This window comes from Drosophila melanogaster, chromosome 3R (assembly GCF_000001215.4).
Source record: "Drosophila melanogaster chromosome 3R".
NCBI classification, from domain to species: domain Eukaryota; kingdom Metazoa; phylum Arthropoda; class Insecta; order Diptera; family Drosophilidae; genus Drosophila; species Drosophila melanogaster.
In genome coordinates this window covers 22,939,251-22,956,015 of record NT_033777.3, presented here as the reverse complement: position 1 = coordinate 22,956,015, position 16,765 = coordinate 22,939,251, and the positions used below count along the sequence as shown (strand labels likewise).

The 16,765-nt window shown below is 44.6% G+C and overlaps 1 protein-coding gene across 1 annotated transcript in view; it reads right to left on the bottom strand.

The window, feature by feature from the left end:
• Positions 1–16,765, bottom strand: part of klg (klingon) — a 62,448-nt gene that overhangs the window by 5,716 nt on the left and 39,967 nt on the right. Inside the window, exons 3-6 of the mRNA NM_079730.3 lie at positions 7,187–7,339; positions 2,815–3,015; positions 2,548–2,669; positions 114–264 (exon numbers count right to left, since the gene is read on the bottom strand). Coding sequence (NP_524454.2) covers positions 114–264; positions 2,548–2,669; positions 2,815–3,015; positions 7,187–7,339 — 627 coding nt within the window. The remainder of the gene's footprint in view (positions 1–113; positions 265–2,547; positions 2,670–2,814; positions 3,016–7,186; positions 7,340–16,765) is intronic.

Below are 16,765 nucleotides of genomic sequence, written 5' to 3'. Positions count from 1 at the left end.
GCAGATACATATACCCAAAATAGATACTTTCCTGGCTAAAAAGTTTACTCATTTATGCTAGAATTTCTTTTTTATCATTAGATATTCTGTAGAGTTTATCAATTTGCACTTACACAACACATCCAGTCGCATATCCACTGTGACCGGGTCACCCACTCCGTTGTCGGCGGTGCACTGGTAGACTCCCGCCTGCTGTCGCTCCAGCTTCTCCAGTGTCAAAATGGGTCCGTCTCCGATCCTGGCCGTTGACTTGTTTGCGCCGCTCTGCAAGGATATGCCAAGAGGAAGAGAATAGTACATAAAGGTTGAAATATTTTGTAACGCTTTGTAAACAGAGTGGCAACAAATTGAATCAATCGCCGACATCTTTTGGCCCCGGCTAAAATGAAGTCGGCGAGAGTGCAAGTAGCAAATGTCAAAAGACAAATGCTGTTGGCAAGCGAAAAAGTAAGGGAAACGAAATGAAACGAAACAAAACCCAAATGAAGACATCTCCCCGAACGAGAAGCGAAAAACTTGCTCCTGCTGCACAGGGGGCAGAATGGGAGGTCAAAGGGCAAGTTGCACAAATATTGGATGTGGAGCATGCAAACTGGATGTAAACACAGACATCGGAGCGGGTCTCAAAGGGCCAAAAAGGGCGTTGTAGCAAGTCAGCTTTTTTGGCTTTCTGGCTGCGAGCGTCTTTTCTTTGGCAAACGGCTTTTGGCTCGGCTCGACTTGGCTTGGCTTGGCTTTGGTATGACTGGCTTTTGGGGTGGGTGATGTGACGCTTCCCGGGGGGAACACGTGTCAACGTGTGCTCCAAAGACAGCCGAAAACACGACGGAAATGCTGGGGCAGATTGAAATGGAACGCAGCTCTGTGGAATGACACCCAGCCTGGCTGTGTCTACAGGCAAGCGGGTGGAGCGATATTGGCAGGACGAGAAGGACCTCTGCATAAAGGTGGAGTCGAAGCAAGTCATAGTACCTACCTAGAAGCAAACAAATCGAACGGAAATGTCAAATGCGCCAAAGTGCAGCAATGCAAACGAGACTTTTACCCAAATGTAGATGCTCTGACATGGACATATATGGCACACACATTCGTGGAGTGCTTACGACTCCGACACTTGCTTTATTGAAAGTTTGTGAGTGAGTACAAGTGGGTACACTCAGAAAAACGAAGCGCACCTTGTATGTGTGCGGACTGAAATGTCATATAAATGGCCTATGTAGGCAAGTGGGTCATTTATGAATATGTATTTTAATCATCATAGATTGATGATTTTCAGTATTTCTGTCAGTTGATCTGCCTTCGTCACTAGATTGTTTTTGGTTGATATGTTTATCCTGATAGGTTTTCCCATTTTCCAAGTGTATGACTATGTGCTAACTGGTCGAGTGACACTGACAGTGACTGGGTCAGTAGACTGGTTGCCAAGCGGCAATTTCTTGGGTACCATGTTCGGCTTTTGCCTTCCTCCATGCTAGGTAGTCGTAGAATATAGCATACTTTTGAGGGTCTATGAATCGCATTAATTACGCTTGGAGTACGAGCCAGCATTTCTCCCTGGCAACCTGCAGTCTCCGAGTCTCACCTTCCCGGCACTCGCAAGTGACTGTCGCTGACAGTGATTTAGTGTAAATTCCCTGGCATCGAATCAATGCCAGATTCGGATCGAGGAATATATAGCCCTAACTGGTATAATGGGAAATGTTTAATGGAAGTGTGGCTCCCTTCTGTGTAGTGTCTGCATGCTCTAGTTGGCACAAGTTGATAAACTTCTCGAAATTAGCAGCGAAAACTAATTGCCAACTCGCATACGCATTTGCAAGTCATATATGTCGGCATAAATTCATTTGTCCCGCTCCCGTTTCGCCGGGTTTTGGTCGGCCCGTTTTGGCCCACTTTATACGGCCCAGTGGCAAATATGTTATCCCTTTGTTGGCTCATGCGTAAAATTATGTGTTTGTTGAATTCATAATTGCCTCCCATTACAGCCACATGCCGCAATCGTAGATGGCTGTGCCTTGCGATTTATCATCTCACTTTTTGTTTGCTTGCTAGCTCCTGCTGCCGAGCTGAGATTTCGGCGGCAATGTGTTGAAAACTGTGAGTGATGTGATATGTTGTTGATTTATAATATAAACAGCAGCACAACACATTCCTATCTAGACCTGGCTTTAATGTGGGCGAATCGTTTTTAATTAATAACGCCCAACTTTTGGCCATCCAAAATGGCTGGAAAACTTTTGCTCCCACTCACGCCCCTCTCACAACCACCTCATTGCCTCCCACTGATGGCGAAAAGTTGGCGGGCTCTTAAGAGCTTAAAAGCGAGTGAAAGTGAAATTTGAAAGGGAAAGTGCTCAGCAACTGACCCCACGCAGTTTTTGCCGGCTCTTGGAGCCCGTTGGGAGAAGGGAACGTAATTTAAATTTAAATTTACATAACGATGCGAAACAGTTGTGAAACAGTTGAATTAAATTCAATTAAACTAAATGACATTCACTTAAAACGGCTACGAATTCTCCGGAGCACACAAAGCGATGTGTAACGAACCTTCTTGGTCCAGTAAATGGATGGCACCGGATTACCAGATCCCTTGCACTCCAACGTAATGGGTCCTCCTTTGCGGGCCTGCAGTTGTCCGGATGTTGGGATGGCCCGTACACTGGGCGGAACTGCGGGTGGAAAGCAGGCAGAAAGGGGTGGACGTTGGTAACAGTTCAGTAAATCAGTGGCTAATTGATGTGTGCGCCTTAAGAAGCACTTGTCAAATGCAAATCTTTGAGCTAATGCTGTGCAAACATGTCGACGTGTACTCACCCAATATCTCAACTGTGTGCACTTGATCACGATTTATTTTGTCACTGATTTGACAAACATAATCCCCGGCGTCTTGAGGCTCCAAATCGGATATCTCTAAATTATAACCATCTATCAGTCTTACGCGCTCATCCCTTGTAACCATAATGTTGGAGGCAGTGAGCACATTTGTTCCCCGTCGCCACAGAAGGACGAAATTGCCTGCAAGAGATAGAGATAGAACGATAGAGATGTAGAACTGTGGTAATGTGGAAAAAGCTGGGGAAATGCGGAGTGTGGTCCTATAAGCAGATGAAAAATATATAGAGCAAAATGTGTGTCCTCTCGTTGGCTACGAAATTTATTGTAAAATGCCGCAATATAAACATGAAACATTTTGCTGCCAGCGTAGACATATACTTTCAGCTGTCACTGTGGCTGGCAAAGTTCGTTGTGGAGAGCGGCGCAGGCGAGTGAAAATAGTTTTCGTCCTAGCTGATACATATCTATCCCTACGTCTTTCCATCTGGCAGCTGTGAAAATTCTGCAGATTCTTTTCTGTTTGTCTATCCGGAGCGGAGGTCCTGCCAGGAGCTAGAGTAGCAGAAGCTGGATATGTGTGGGCTTCTGTTTTCATCTATTTTTTTTTTAGTATGTTTGCCCATATAAATGACATAATTTTGCAGATGTTGTTGGCATAATTCTTTGCCAGTTTTTTTTTTTTTTTGTTTTTTATTCTTTGCAAAATATGCATATGCCAGTCGGATCGCTTTTATTGTCGTCGTCGCCACAAAAAGGCAAACGAATATTTGTTAAATGAGATTAAGTGGCGTATAATATGTTTATTTATTTTGTGTGCTTAAGTCCCTGAATGAGAGACCCGCATTCAACTCTGACGGCCTCGAACAATTTATGAACTTGTATTTATTATGGAAATATTAAAAAAGCAAACGTGAAAAAGCGCCGCACGCTCATATTACGTATACGTGCTGTAAAACCGAAATCAGAGTTGTGTAAACACGACGTCGCCAGCGTTTATCCAATGTAAAAGTGGGTGGGTGGTTCGTCCTTTGCCGGCTCAGTCCAACGGTCAACGGTTTGTTGGCATATGATTTTCAGCATTCGAAATATGAAATTATAATGAAATGTTTTTATTTTCTCGACCTCCGAACTTTTATTTGTTCATATATGCGCGTGTGTGTCCGTGTGTGTGTGTGTGTGTGTGTGCGAGCACACTGGCAGCTGACATTTTCCCGACCTTAAGCCGCCATTAAATAATCACAGCTTAAAGTAATGCATTATTAATACCGCTTTTAAAATGCATTCGCGTCTGTAATGAGTGTGCTCAGTTGAGCATTTGCCATCCTTCCTTCCTTCCGGTCATTAAGGGGTACTCACACTCGCGACTGCAAAAGTAAGGCAGCTCCCTTTAGAATATTCGCTCAAGTTGTTCAGAAAAAGGGGCACAGGACCCCACTCATAAGCCCTCGTTGAAACCTGCGGCTTAAACCCAAGCAATCATCATTTTATTGGGTCTCGATTATTATTGAATCGACTCCAGACCTCCGCAGCAATTGCCCGGCAATTTGCGGATGGTGAGCAGGTGGTGGAGGGTTTTATTTTGATTTTATATTAGTCCTTGCCGGTTTCCGGTCCTGCATTTTATTAGAGTCTAATGGCTGTATATTGATATTATTGGAATGGGAGAGGAATGCCATAAAAATTTCATTTTATAGCTCGTCAATATCGACATGTGAATTCGCAGGCGACTTTAGGCGCTGCCCTTTTGCCTTTGTGGCTCATATTTTTCATTGGCCTACAAGATGGTTTCGATTACTAAATTCCGAAATGAGTAACCCACTTTGCACGGGGCCCCCTCATTCAATAGATTTTGGGTGAAAGCAATTTGGTAAGTCAATACGCTGGCTTGCCTCCAGACCAATGAAAATCCAATTTATAACCGTGCTCAATATTTATCGATCAGCGTTTTTGTCTGCCATTCACCGGGTGACAACATGACGTATACGTATTTGATTCGCACATATGCGACGAGTGTACTCGAACATACGTATGTATGTACCCCTACATCTCGTACCACGTCGAACGGCAATCAATGAACGGCTTCATAGACCATTTGATACTTAATTTCTTTTATTGGATTAAAGGCTTGCCACGTCGCTCTCCTTCTGCTTGACCTCGCCGCTGGCTCTTTGGGGCATGAAAGCTGCAATCAAACCCTCGCCATGTCACCCATCGCTAAAAGCTGAAGCGGATTGATGACAGTGCAGTGGAAAAAGTACACACACTGTCTGTTGGACCGCCAGAAAACATGGCTAGTGACATGACCAGAACCGCATTGGGGGTTCAGTGCAGCGGGGCAAATTTCCGGCAACAAATAGAGGAAGCCAGAGCATTGTCTACATATCCAATTACTCCCTGCCGCTGCAGCCATTATCATGATTATTTAGCAACAAACTTGAAGATTCGTTCTTGTTTAATTACCAACAGGATGCTGACGCCGTCGTCATTGTCAAACGAATCATCGAGCAGGTCACATCACCTGCCATCTGATGCATATAGAGAATTATAAAGTCGACGGAGCTATAATCCCCAGCTGAGCTGAAATGACAGCTTAAGGCGCAGATTGAAAATCTGTGTTGGCCAGCTGGACATTTGAACAGCTGAAATGGCCTCACAAAAAGTCGAAACATCAGGCGTTAATGGGAAATCATTGCACTTTAATGCGTCGCCTAGGCAATTGAATTAAATGAAAATATTTTGCCAAAGAAAAAAGCTACGCACAAACAAGCTGGTACAACCAGAAATACGCATACGAAGTGCACTCAGCGAAATTTGCAGCTAAGAAGATAATTTACGCTAGATGGATATTTACGCTCATCAGATACTTAATGATATTCGCTCGCTTCGCCCAGTAAAAAATGTGCGATGAAAACAAGACGCCCGGCTTTTTGAATTACAAGTGTGTGATTTTTTCTGTAAAATTTCCACATTTTCCGCCGTGTACCATCCGTTTGAACTGCATTGCCTTTTCCACAATCACGGAGTGGGAAACTTTGACTGATGTCAATCTGTGAAGCCATGGAGTGCATGCTGCACGGACTGTCGTCGCTGCCATCAATGTGCAATTTATTTTCATTTGCTGCGAACGGTTAATTGCATTTTATTTATTGGCATGTCAACAGCAGTCGCAATTTAAACTTTTCCCCCCCTTGTTTTTCGTTCATCGGGGTCAGAAAATTAAAGCGCTTCCCGCCGATAATGACTGGCGCGAAGGAAAGCCATCAGCTCGGTCAATATTAGTTGAATGTGTTTAGTCGGTGCAAATATACCATACCGCTCGCCTTTAATTGATTAAAATTCGAGTCGATTTTCATTGGGCCACGTTCGGCGGAGTCGCGTTATCCGCAGAGTAACTTCCTGGCAAGTTTGCCTTGTTTGCCAACAACGCCCAGCATGTTGACCACTTTGATGATGGCTAAAAGTTTTGCGTCACTTAGCGAAATATAATGGACTAAACCAAACCAAGTTGACCCACATTGGGAGGTGCTTTTGACTTTGATCTCCCAGTGAGATATCTTTGGGCCATACACTCGAGTGAACACTGGAATTTCATTAATTAAGATATTCATATGAGAAATACGGGCAATCAAAGCGAATGAATTGCCATGCGTTTTGCGATTGAATTTTTGCATTAGTCCTGTCTAATTGAAGTCGAGAAAGACATTGCCCGACTTGATGCATATTTTAATATCTCTCACTCGATATAAAACGGCAGCCATTCATGCATCCATGGGCAATCAAATGTCATTTTATTTGCAGCCCAGCTGCATATTCACGCTTGGATTGCATTTCCATGCCGTTTGCCATTTGACTGCCTGCTGCTAACAGGGAAAATCTATCAACTGGCGAATCAAGGCTAAACTAAACTCCATTTGGCCATGACAGCCCTGCCCACCCCGAACTCGCCAACTCTTCGTGCGGCTGGCAACGTTAATCAGCCAAATTTATTTGCTGCCAATATGTGTGAGGTTGCATATTTAGCTAGCCGATTTATAAATGCGAAGGGAAAAATGTGTCGATGCTTTTGGCCAAAACCCGAACGACAGGCTGTTGACAGCTGTTGGTTGGCCAAATGTGTTGTCGCCCATGTTGTTGCTCTGGAATATTAAATTTATGTGAAGTGACATTTTGCCTAAACATATTTGCATATATTTTGCATAATTCACACCGACTGCCTTCTGCCGTCGAAAATATCATTACGAGTATTATTATTATTGCTGTTGTTGTTGTACGCAAGCATCTGCATTTATTTTTATGATCGCATTTTCACATCGAAATACTAATAACGCCGGATTAATTATACCAAACTCACCCAGATTCTCCACCTGGCAGGGCAGGACCAGCGTGTCCCCGACGACGGCGCGGTAGGTGTGTCCTCTGGAGAGGAAACGGGGCAGGGTGGCGGTCAGCGTGGAGGCGGCCACCGCCGACTGTTGCACGTTGCTCATCGAGCGGCTGTTGCTGCCTGGAAAATGGAAAAGCGGAAAAGCGGTGAAGCGGGTTAGGTTGCGGTCGTACACGGCTAACAAGCAGAACCATATCGGATTCAATATGGCAGGCATTACGAAATATATGTTTCACAAAAACCAATTAGCACCCACACCATATCGATATTACAAAGAAATGTGCCACTACGGCACATCACAATAAGCTCTACTCATAAATTTGCAACACTGATACATTTGAATTACTAAAAATTTAACAATATAAAAGTGTATTGCTATTTTTTGACAAATTTAACTATTTTATTGGATATAATTATTTTTTCCTATTCTGCCAGGCGTAACCAAAAATATTATTTATAATTTGTAGTCAGCCGTATTTCTGTAATTAATTGTCTTATAAATCAAATAAACATATAATGAAATGCAGCCACAACATATTTAATGTTGTTAATGTGCGTAAAATTTAACGAGCTTATATGCATTTCTGGGCCATATAACTATGTTTTTTTTTTTGGAAACTAATATTTTTTCGAGTGCACCCTCACTCCTGCTTGGCGGGCCCGTCTATCGATGGCAATTCGTTGCCAGTCGAATGGGTTTCAATTAGCATAAAAATGTAGCAGCGAGTTCTTTGCGTTTACGCCGAGACCCCAGGACTCCCAGGATGGCAATAAACGCGCAGTACGCGCATACCGGAACGTTAGCGCGTTATGTGAGGAGGGGCGGTGAAGGACTATATGGCAGGATGGCTATACCTACACAGGACGGCGGGCAGTTGTCCTGCGACCCATACCCACTGACACTGCGCGGTGCGTGTGACCCGTCAGAGTGTGTTAACGCACTCGCCGGACCCTCGGGGGCATCGTTTCCGTGTCCTGTGCTATCCTGCCAACATGGTCAACGTGAAAATTGCTGTCGCCCAGCAGAAGCAGCAGCTTAAAGCCAATTTCTATGGCTCCGAGAAAACGGGCAACACAAAACAGGGAACAGTATCAGTATTGCCCGGCTTTTGGGCGACAAATGAGCGCAGCGGAGCGAAACTAATGTTCGGCCCGACTAAATGCAGTTCAAGAGCAGGTCCTGTGCGGTCCTGCAAACAGGACACCAACGCAGCGTAACAAATTTGATTACAGGAAGTGCGGAGGAGCAGACTTGCAGTCGCGTAGGAGGGCTCCTCCTCACCAGTTGTAAAAGACGCCCCAAGGAGTCGCCAGGAGCGCTTTGAAAAGAGAGCCAAACGGCAACATCAGCAAACAGGCCAAAAGTCTTTACATTCGGCCCGCCCACTCCTTCAGCCGACTGCACTTTTCCGCTTTGTGTGAGCTTGTGCCACCTCGTTTTATCTTTTACGATACCCCTGGACACGGCCATCCAGCCATCCGACCATCCAGCCAGCCCCTTTGACCCACCTGTCTGCTTTTAGTCGCCACCCCCTTCTTAAGAGACACTTTTACAGGTCCTTAGCGCCCAGCGAACATAAAAGGACATTTTCGCAGATCATCATTTTAAGGGGGTATCCGAATGGTGGTGCGGGTGCGGAGGCGGGGGCCGGCTTGGGGGCGTGGCCGAGCACAAAGGAAACGGGCGAAAATTGGTCAGGCTTTAATGCTGGACATGGCCCGTGCGAATTTGTCGACCCTCAGATTTTATATTGTCTCGGGACAAAGACGCACGCTTGTGTGAAATTGCACAAATTTTGCAGTCAAATGAACTTTAAGACGCATAGACACAGCCTCACGCAGCAGGAGTAAGATGATAGGGGAGTAGTAAAACCGAATGCGAGATACTCAGCAGTTACGAGATTCTTAAACACAAAGGTGTTTAGAGCGAATGAAACTGAACTAAACTAAAAGGTTTTTTCTATTCGGTGTACAATTTATATAGAAGTCTGGATCTTTCATTCTGGGAATCAACACGAACACATATCTTCTAGTTCTCCCAAACTACACAAGTCACCACAAACACAATCTGCCATCTATGTGAGTGTCCATGTGAGTGTTCAACGGGGCCCGGAGGAGGACTTTAAATCTCTTTTATGCCCAGGACACTTCGAGTTTCTCCAGCCCCTGTCGAAATACGAGCTGACCCCTGCGTTAATATCTCGGCATGCATAAATATGTCTGGGTGGTGCAGTCGACGCGATATGCACCTCGTATCCTTTGAGGCGAATGCCGAAATTAGAGTTTTGCATATGAATTTCTCTCCTTCAACTCCGTTGGCCGGCGGTGCCATTTGGGCCAAAACGACCCAAGTGGCACATGTCGAGGCTCCAGCACATATTTTTCAAATGACCAAAAATGCAGTTGGCCTTAAATTGCATGCATGAAATGCATTAAACATGCAAACCACTTCGCACCGAGAAAGTCGAATGGCAGGAAGGTGATTTGTGTGAGTTTTTGGGTGTGCGTACCACTATTTTTCAAGGCTCGGGTGCAGAGCCAAATATGTGTGCAGGGCGTAGGCGCATTAAACAATTTTAAAGTGGTTTTCAACTATGCACAAAATTTCATTAAAAGTGGGTAAAGCTGCGGGAGCAGCAGAGAAGCTCCGATGAAACGGCAAACTTTATTGCTGTCTCTCGACCAGAAAATCTGTAATTGAGCACTGCGCAAAAATGGGTTAAGTATAAGAAAATAAAAATATTTTCTTTATCAACTAAACTTTATCTTTATCTTTATCAACTTAAACTTAAACTAAACTTATCGAAATGGTTAACAAGTTGGCCAATAAAACTACTCAAAAATGCAATATTCGACACAACAACAATTCTAATCCTGCACTAATATGATTTCATTAACTAATAGAAATCTTTAATACTAATATCGAATATGAAATTCCAATTTTCTTCAGCTCTTTCTGCGTGCTGAAAAATCCCACAATACCTGAAACATAAAGAGCAGAAGCTTTCCCCACTGCTAAGCTTTTAATCCATCAAAATAATGGCCATAGTTGGGCGTTAGAAAGCAGAAGATCTCCATTCCATTTCTGTCTGTGTGCTACTTAAATTCGAGCTCAAATTCAAGAGTCCTTAAATTTATCCCCTTCGCTGACTTGCCACACGTAGCAAGTCGCGTGCGTTGCACAAAACGCAGAAACTTTCGCCACTTCCGCGCCGAACACTTTCTCTCTGTCCGTGCTGAAAAATGAGCTCGAATGTGTTTTGTTCTCGCTGTCGCGGAAACTGTGTCACCATGAGTCCACCGTACAGTGCGCACTCGCACTGTGGAACACCCCCTACCCCTCTCCCATCGTGTCACTGTAAATTCGCACGCACGCGGAGCACTTACATCAAAAATGCATACAACACTGCAGCTGCACTCCGCACAATAAACTCGATTTGGAAACAGTCCTTCAACTCGACGGTGTGATATCCATTGTTTTACGAAACACTCACAACAAAACAGGTGAATATGCAATACCTTTCCAAACCGATTGATTTCCACCTGGCGGCGCTAAAGCGGCAATATGCTCAGCATGTTGCACGTAAAGTGGTGCGAAAAGCACAGTTTGTTGCTTAAATAATTTATCTCGTGCACAAACACACAATTTACGTGGCAAGCGTTTTTAGCAGCTGACGACAATGGGTCGGTGCGGTGGGCGGCGAGATAAGGGGGCGTGTACATTGTTGCATAAACAGTAATGCCAGTTGCAGCGAAATGCACTGAGAGAAATAGCGGTCACAGCCGTAACATGTACTAATTACAATGGATGTAGTATTCTTTTAACTTTTAATTGAAACCATTGCATTTTAAATATCACACTTAATACAAATTAAGCGTTTTATCAAACTTTTCTTCCTGTGCACCATATCTTCCGTTGGCAGGCTGTTTTGGCCACCTTAACCAGGTAATGGCGGTTGAGCCTCGCGAGCAGCGGTGACTGTGGCATTTGCGCCTGCTTTTGTAAACGTAGCGCATTGGCATACTTTCGTTAGGGGGCCTTTGTTCCCGTTCGGATTCAGATACAGATACAGATGCAGTTGCAGATACAGATACAGATTCAGATGCAGTTTCAGGTTCAGTTTCGGCGTTCTGTGGCCGCTGGGAACTGGAGGCAAGTGGAAAAGCTTGCTACGCGGCTGAATTGTTGAATCGATTCAAACGCGAGGCATTTGAAATTGTTTTGCTAAAATCTCTAGCTGCATCTGCACTCTTCTGCGGCTGCGGCAATAGTTTTAGTTTCAGATACACTTTCGAGCGATTCGAATTGCGACACGAATTGTTTTCTGCTGGCAAGCGACATTGTGGTTGACAATGAGGAGCAGACAGCAGTTGGAAAACGCTGGAAAATGCTGTCACCGGCGATTGATATATGTATGCATGCACTCCATTCGCCATTTTTCATTTCCCAAGCAGCGCACTAAATTTGTTGCATTATTTTCGGCGGACACAGAGCCCGCACATGCATGTACTTGCAGCATTTTCTCATTTCCGTTGCGTGATTGCAGCTCCTATGGCCACTTGCAACTTGGCAACTCCGCTTTCGGTACCGCGGTTCCGTTTACAAGCCAGAACATTTTCCCACGCTTCTGCTGGGAAGTCAGGAGCGGATTCGGTAGTTCGAATGGCTCAGAAAAATCCCAGAAATTATATCACCAGCTGAGAAGTAAGGGATTTTATTGTGAAATCGGCTGAGAAGAGCAGAGTCATTTTAACCTGGGTTTTCGAGAGAAATAAACGAAAATCTAAGCTTTTTTGAAACTATTAATATATCGCTTTTTTCAACTTTTTTATGTTTACTCTTTGAAATGTGCATTGCAGAATTAAAGAGGTATTTATTCTATTAATTTAAGTAATTTCATTTCTGACCGAACTCCGCCCCTGTGGAAAGTAGTAGTTGCATCAGCAGGACCGACAGCAAAAGCAATACTTGCAACAGCAGCCACACTTTGTTTCATTAAAACTTTTGCCACGTGTCGTGGGTACATGTGTGTATACGGTTTGCTGTTAGTGCTGGTGTGTGTTTGTATATGATCAGCATCTTTGCTTGTTTTGCCATTTGTTTAGTGTTTACTCGCCACCTGCCACCTGCCACGCCCACCAGCTAACCCGCCCACCTGGCGCACTATCTGCATTTCAATGCATTTTAAAATATGCATTGCGGGCGGTGGATGGGAAAACCAAGAAAAACTAACCAAAAACGAAGCGAGAAACAAATATTTTAGTTTACTGGGTGAATGTTCATTACATTTCGCTTGTTTTTTCTTTACCCAATTTTTGGCAGCTTCTTCGTCGAGGAGTTGGCTTGTTAGCCGAGATTTCCATGCATATGGAGCGCGGAGAGCCGCGGGATACGTAGCCACACCTGGCAACTGGAAAATCTACACCCCCACCCACCAGCATATTGCATTTTCCGTTGTTTTACCTTGCTGCATATTTAATGCATGCAAATTATTTACGGTGTCGACTCTTAGCCCGCGGCACAATGTTGTTTTTAAAGCGCAGCTAGCTGCGGCCAATTCATTTTTATTGCCTGCCATTTTCCGCCCACCCTGTTGGCCATTAGGTGATGCTGGTCCACCCACACAATCCTCTACGAGCCCCTACAAAAAAAAAAAAAAAAAAAAAAAACCGGAACGGCACCAACTAGTAAGCCCTACTGACTTGACTGACTTCGGAGTCGTAAGTGCATTTATCAAAATCCTCTTGCCATAGAAATGTGCACGTCAACGGCAGAGGCGTGGTGAACGTGCTACGTCGGCACAGCAATTTCCCAGCAATTTTGCTGAAAAAATGACAAAAAGCGTACGAGTGAAATGTCATTCAAGCAGCGAATGCCATTTACCCGAAACCCCAATCCCCATTCCCCCAATCCTCCATCCCAGAACCGCGATCTTCTCCCAAACGCGAAAGCCCAACCAAAAACCCACCGGCTTCCATCAGCCAGGTGGAGAGAAGTCCTGCCATTTGACACCCGAAATATGCAAATGCTGTCAGCTTGCCCGCCTTGCTTTTCCCTGCTTACTTCCGCTTTTCCACCCAGATTCAGTTTTCCACCCAACGGATGATGCAGCAGCGGTGGGCGTGAACTCGTCAAGCTTTCGCGCTTGTCGATAGTCAATCTATTCATCTTTCTAACTGGTTTCACATGTGCTGCCAGAGCTGCCAAGCTGCCACACATTTTCCAGCTCATCCCCGCCCAGCGGGCTTTGGCTCTTGTTGTTGGGGGCGTGGCCGCTGTCAGGATCGAGCTTGACTTTTATGCACATATCATTTGCATAACATTATTTGAGCAGAGTTCGCATTAAATTCTGAAATGCCAAATAAATCCGCAAGCGAAATGCTATTTTTTCGAGCTATTTTCGTTTACGTTTGCACTTAGCATGCACTGCCGAGCTGCACTCTGCACTCAGCATCCTGCATCCTGCGACTCCTACGAGTCCTGCGACTCCTCTGATTTCTGCGATTCCTGCGAATTCTCCTCTACTGGCGCTGACAGTTTTCTCAATTTGCATTTCCAGTTGCAGTTCCATTTTGAGTTTGAGTTCGAGTTGAGCCACGTTTGATTTACGCTTGTTGACGCTGCACTTGGCGTATGCGTAATAAGCGTGTGACTACTGACTCGCCTCCATTTCCCATCAACCCCTTCGAATTGTGAAAGGAAATGGGGTGAGGTGTTTCGAGAAAGGCGTCGTAAATTGTTTTATTGCCCTGTCATGCCCGAACATTCATGCAGCTTCTTATGTGTTTCTCGGTCATAAACTTATTATGAATTCCTGTTATTTATTTGGCAATTTATATTTCATCCACATTGGCGAACCCCTTAAATTAAATAATAAAAACAATACTCGAGCGGAAAAAAGCCCACAATGCGCTGAGCCAGCGCAAAGGGAAAAGAGCAGAATAGCAAAGGAGCTGAAAAAATCCTTTCGCACAAACAATATTTATACGTATACGTTAAGCGCATAAGGCAGATAAAAGGGTTGTCGGAACTCGGCAATGTAAAAATATTAAAGCCACACAAACGTGTGGACTTGACTTGGTAGTTATGGTATATTTTTCGGGATATTCTGGCCCAATTGGCCCCAAAAACACGCTCACAACCGCACGAGAAATTGGGAAGAAGGAAGCCATATATCTACCGCAAGGACACATGCACATCCTTTGCCGTAAATCAAACTTCTCAATAGACAGAAATGTTTTTGCGGTTATATATTGACAGGAATTTTCACTAATATTTTAGACACACACACACACACCCACAGTGGAACACAATCTTCGAAAAGTTCTATGGGCTGTGCAGAAAGGCGGTAGGCGTTTGGAGCCGGAATAAAAACGTACCATCGCCCCCATGGCGTATGAGTAATGATGCCGGCTTACGGCTCTCGTGCACCGAGCTAATTTGAATTTTAAGGCCATTTGCAAGCAACACTCCAATTTCAATTGCTCGGAAACTTGCCGCTGCCACGACTTCGACACTCGAATCGCTGCGGTGGCCATTAATTTGCAACGCCTCAAAATTGTTTACGAAACATTAAGCAATTGCAGTGCCAGCGAAAAAAATGGCATTAAATATACAACATAGTTGCCCTACCAGTTAGAGGCGACGCAAGTGGGTGGCGTAAGATATCACATTAAGAATTTAAATTAATTAAATTAAAATGCGTGGCGCTTTCGGTTGCTGCTGCTGCGGCTTTTGGCCAACCAACCAGCCAACTTACCACCACACCGCATCCGACGAGTAGCGAGCCAGCGCACCGTGCCGAGCAGCTTTTCCCCGTCCTGTTCCTGTGCGGTTGCCACGGAGCCTGGGACGGAGGTTTGTTAAAGCTGCCACAAGATTTGCATAAAGTATAATGGCCATCTTCCTGGTCCTAGCAAAGGACGACAACGCTGGCACAATAAAGGGGGAAAGGAGGCGGCACGAGATGGAGGAGGACCAGAAGGTGGAGGAGAACCTTCTCGCTCCAGGATTCACGATGGAAAAAACCAACCGAGCGTGGCCATTCAATTTTCATTTTTTCTTTGGCCCCGTCGTCTTTGAACTTTTCACATTTCTCGTTTTTTTTTCGGCTGTCGCGCAGCATTTGTAGTCGTACTTTTTTGCCCAAGACATTTCCGCGCCGCATGTCCAGTTCCTGTCCAAAAGCTTTTGGTAGTTGGTAGATACCCGCTGGCCGCCGTTTTACAGCTCGCTCGATTTCTTTTTGGCTTGATTTTTTACCAGCCATCGCCTTGCTGCTTCCTGGCTGCCTCGCTTCCTGGCCGCTCCATCTTTTTCTTTTTCGACGTCTGGAGCAGGGCCGAGAAATTTCAATTTGATTCAGCTCCCACGATCGTTTTGTTTTATTTCCTGCAGATATCTGCAATTTCGTGTATCAGATTTGCTCCTTTTACAAGCGGCGCGCCCAATAAAAATTGACTTCGCTCGCTTCCGCCGCCATCGAAAGTTGAGCATTTAAGCTGCCGCTTTTTGCTGCTAAACGAACTGATAAATTTAATGCGCCGTTATGAGCGGTCCTTATAGAAGGACTAAATAGCCACAGGGCTATTGGTTATTATTCGCCAAAAATCCGTCCTTCTTCGTCTGTGTTTCTCTGCTCGGGCTTAACTTACAAATTGCTTTTAATTACCGCTTCAGAAAAGCAGTAGTTACCTTAGCTAGTCACCTCACGACCGAGCAAAAGGTGAGTGCCTTTAAGTGGGGAATCAAATCGATGCTACCTTCCCGCCCGCCTTACACTTTTCTATTTCCAGTCAGCTGGCTGTGGAAAGTTTTATTCAGCAAATAGCTCAGGGTGCAAAAAGTTGGCAAAATTCATTCGGCACACATAGAAACACACCCACGTACTTTATTTGCTGGGTTTATGCACGGTGTTCATAAAGTGCGAACTTAAAAGAAATAATTTAAATGATTTTAAAATCATCTCTCTACTAGAGCTGATTATGCGATTATATTCTCAGTCTCTGTTTAAAATGTATAAAATGCCAGCGATTCTAAATTGTATTGTACTTTCAAGTATTATTGAAAAGGGTTAAAAATGTTCATGTTTTTTTCTCCGCATAAACGTGGCTAAGAAAGGAGGAGCTGGCCATGTGGGCGAACGACCTTTGTCTTTTGGCCCGCCTCATATTTGCGTTAACTGTTTGCCTATGCGAGTGTGTTCTTTGAGGCCAAAATGCAAATGTTTGGCCGCCTCGCAAATCCTATTATTTTATTATGAGGGTCAGCCGAGTGTCGTCGGGCGCAATATTGTTAATATGAAGAGCAAACAAAGGCCGTCGACGCCCCCTTTCCTTTTTCCACCCAAAAATTGTTCGCATGGCGGCCTTTGTGGCCGTAAACATTCTGATATCTTCGGATAACTTTCGCCAGTCATATAATAAATACATTTATCCCCCCTCCGAAATTCATGATGCCGAATTGTTGTATAATTTAAGGCGCCTTAATCGGATTGAAGTTGATAAGCCGACAGCATCCCTTTAAAGAGCTTTTGGCGTGGCCGC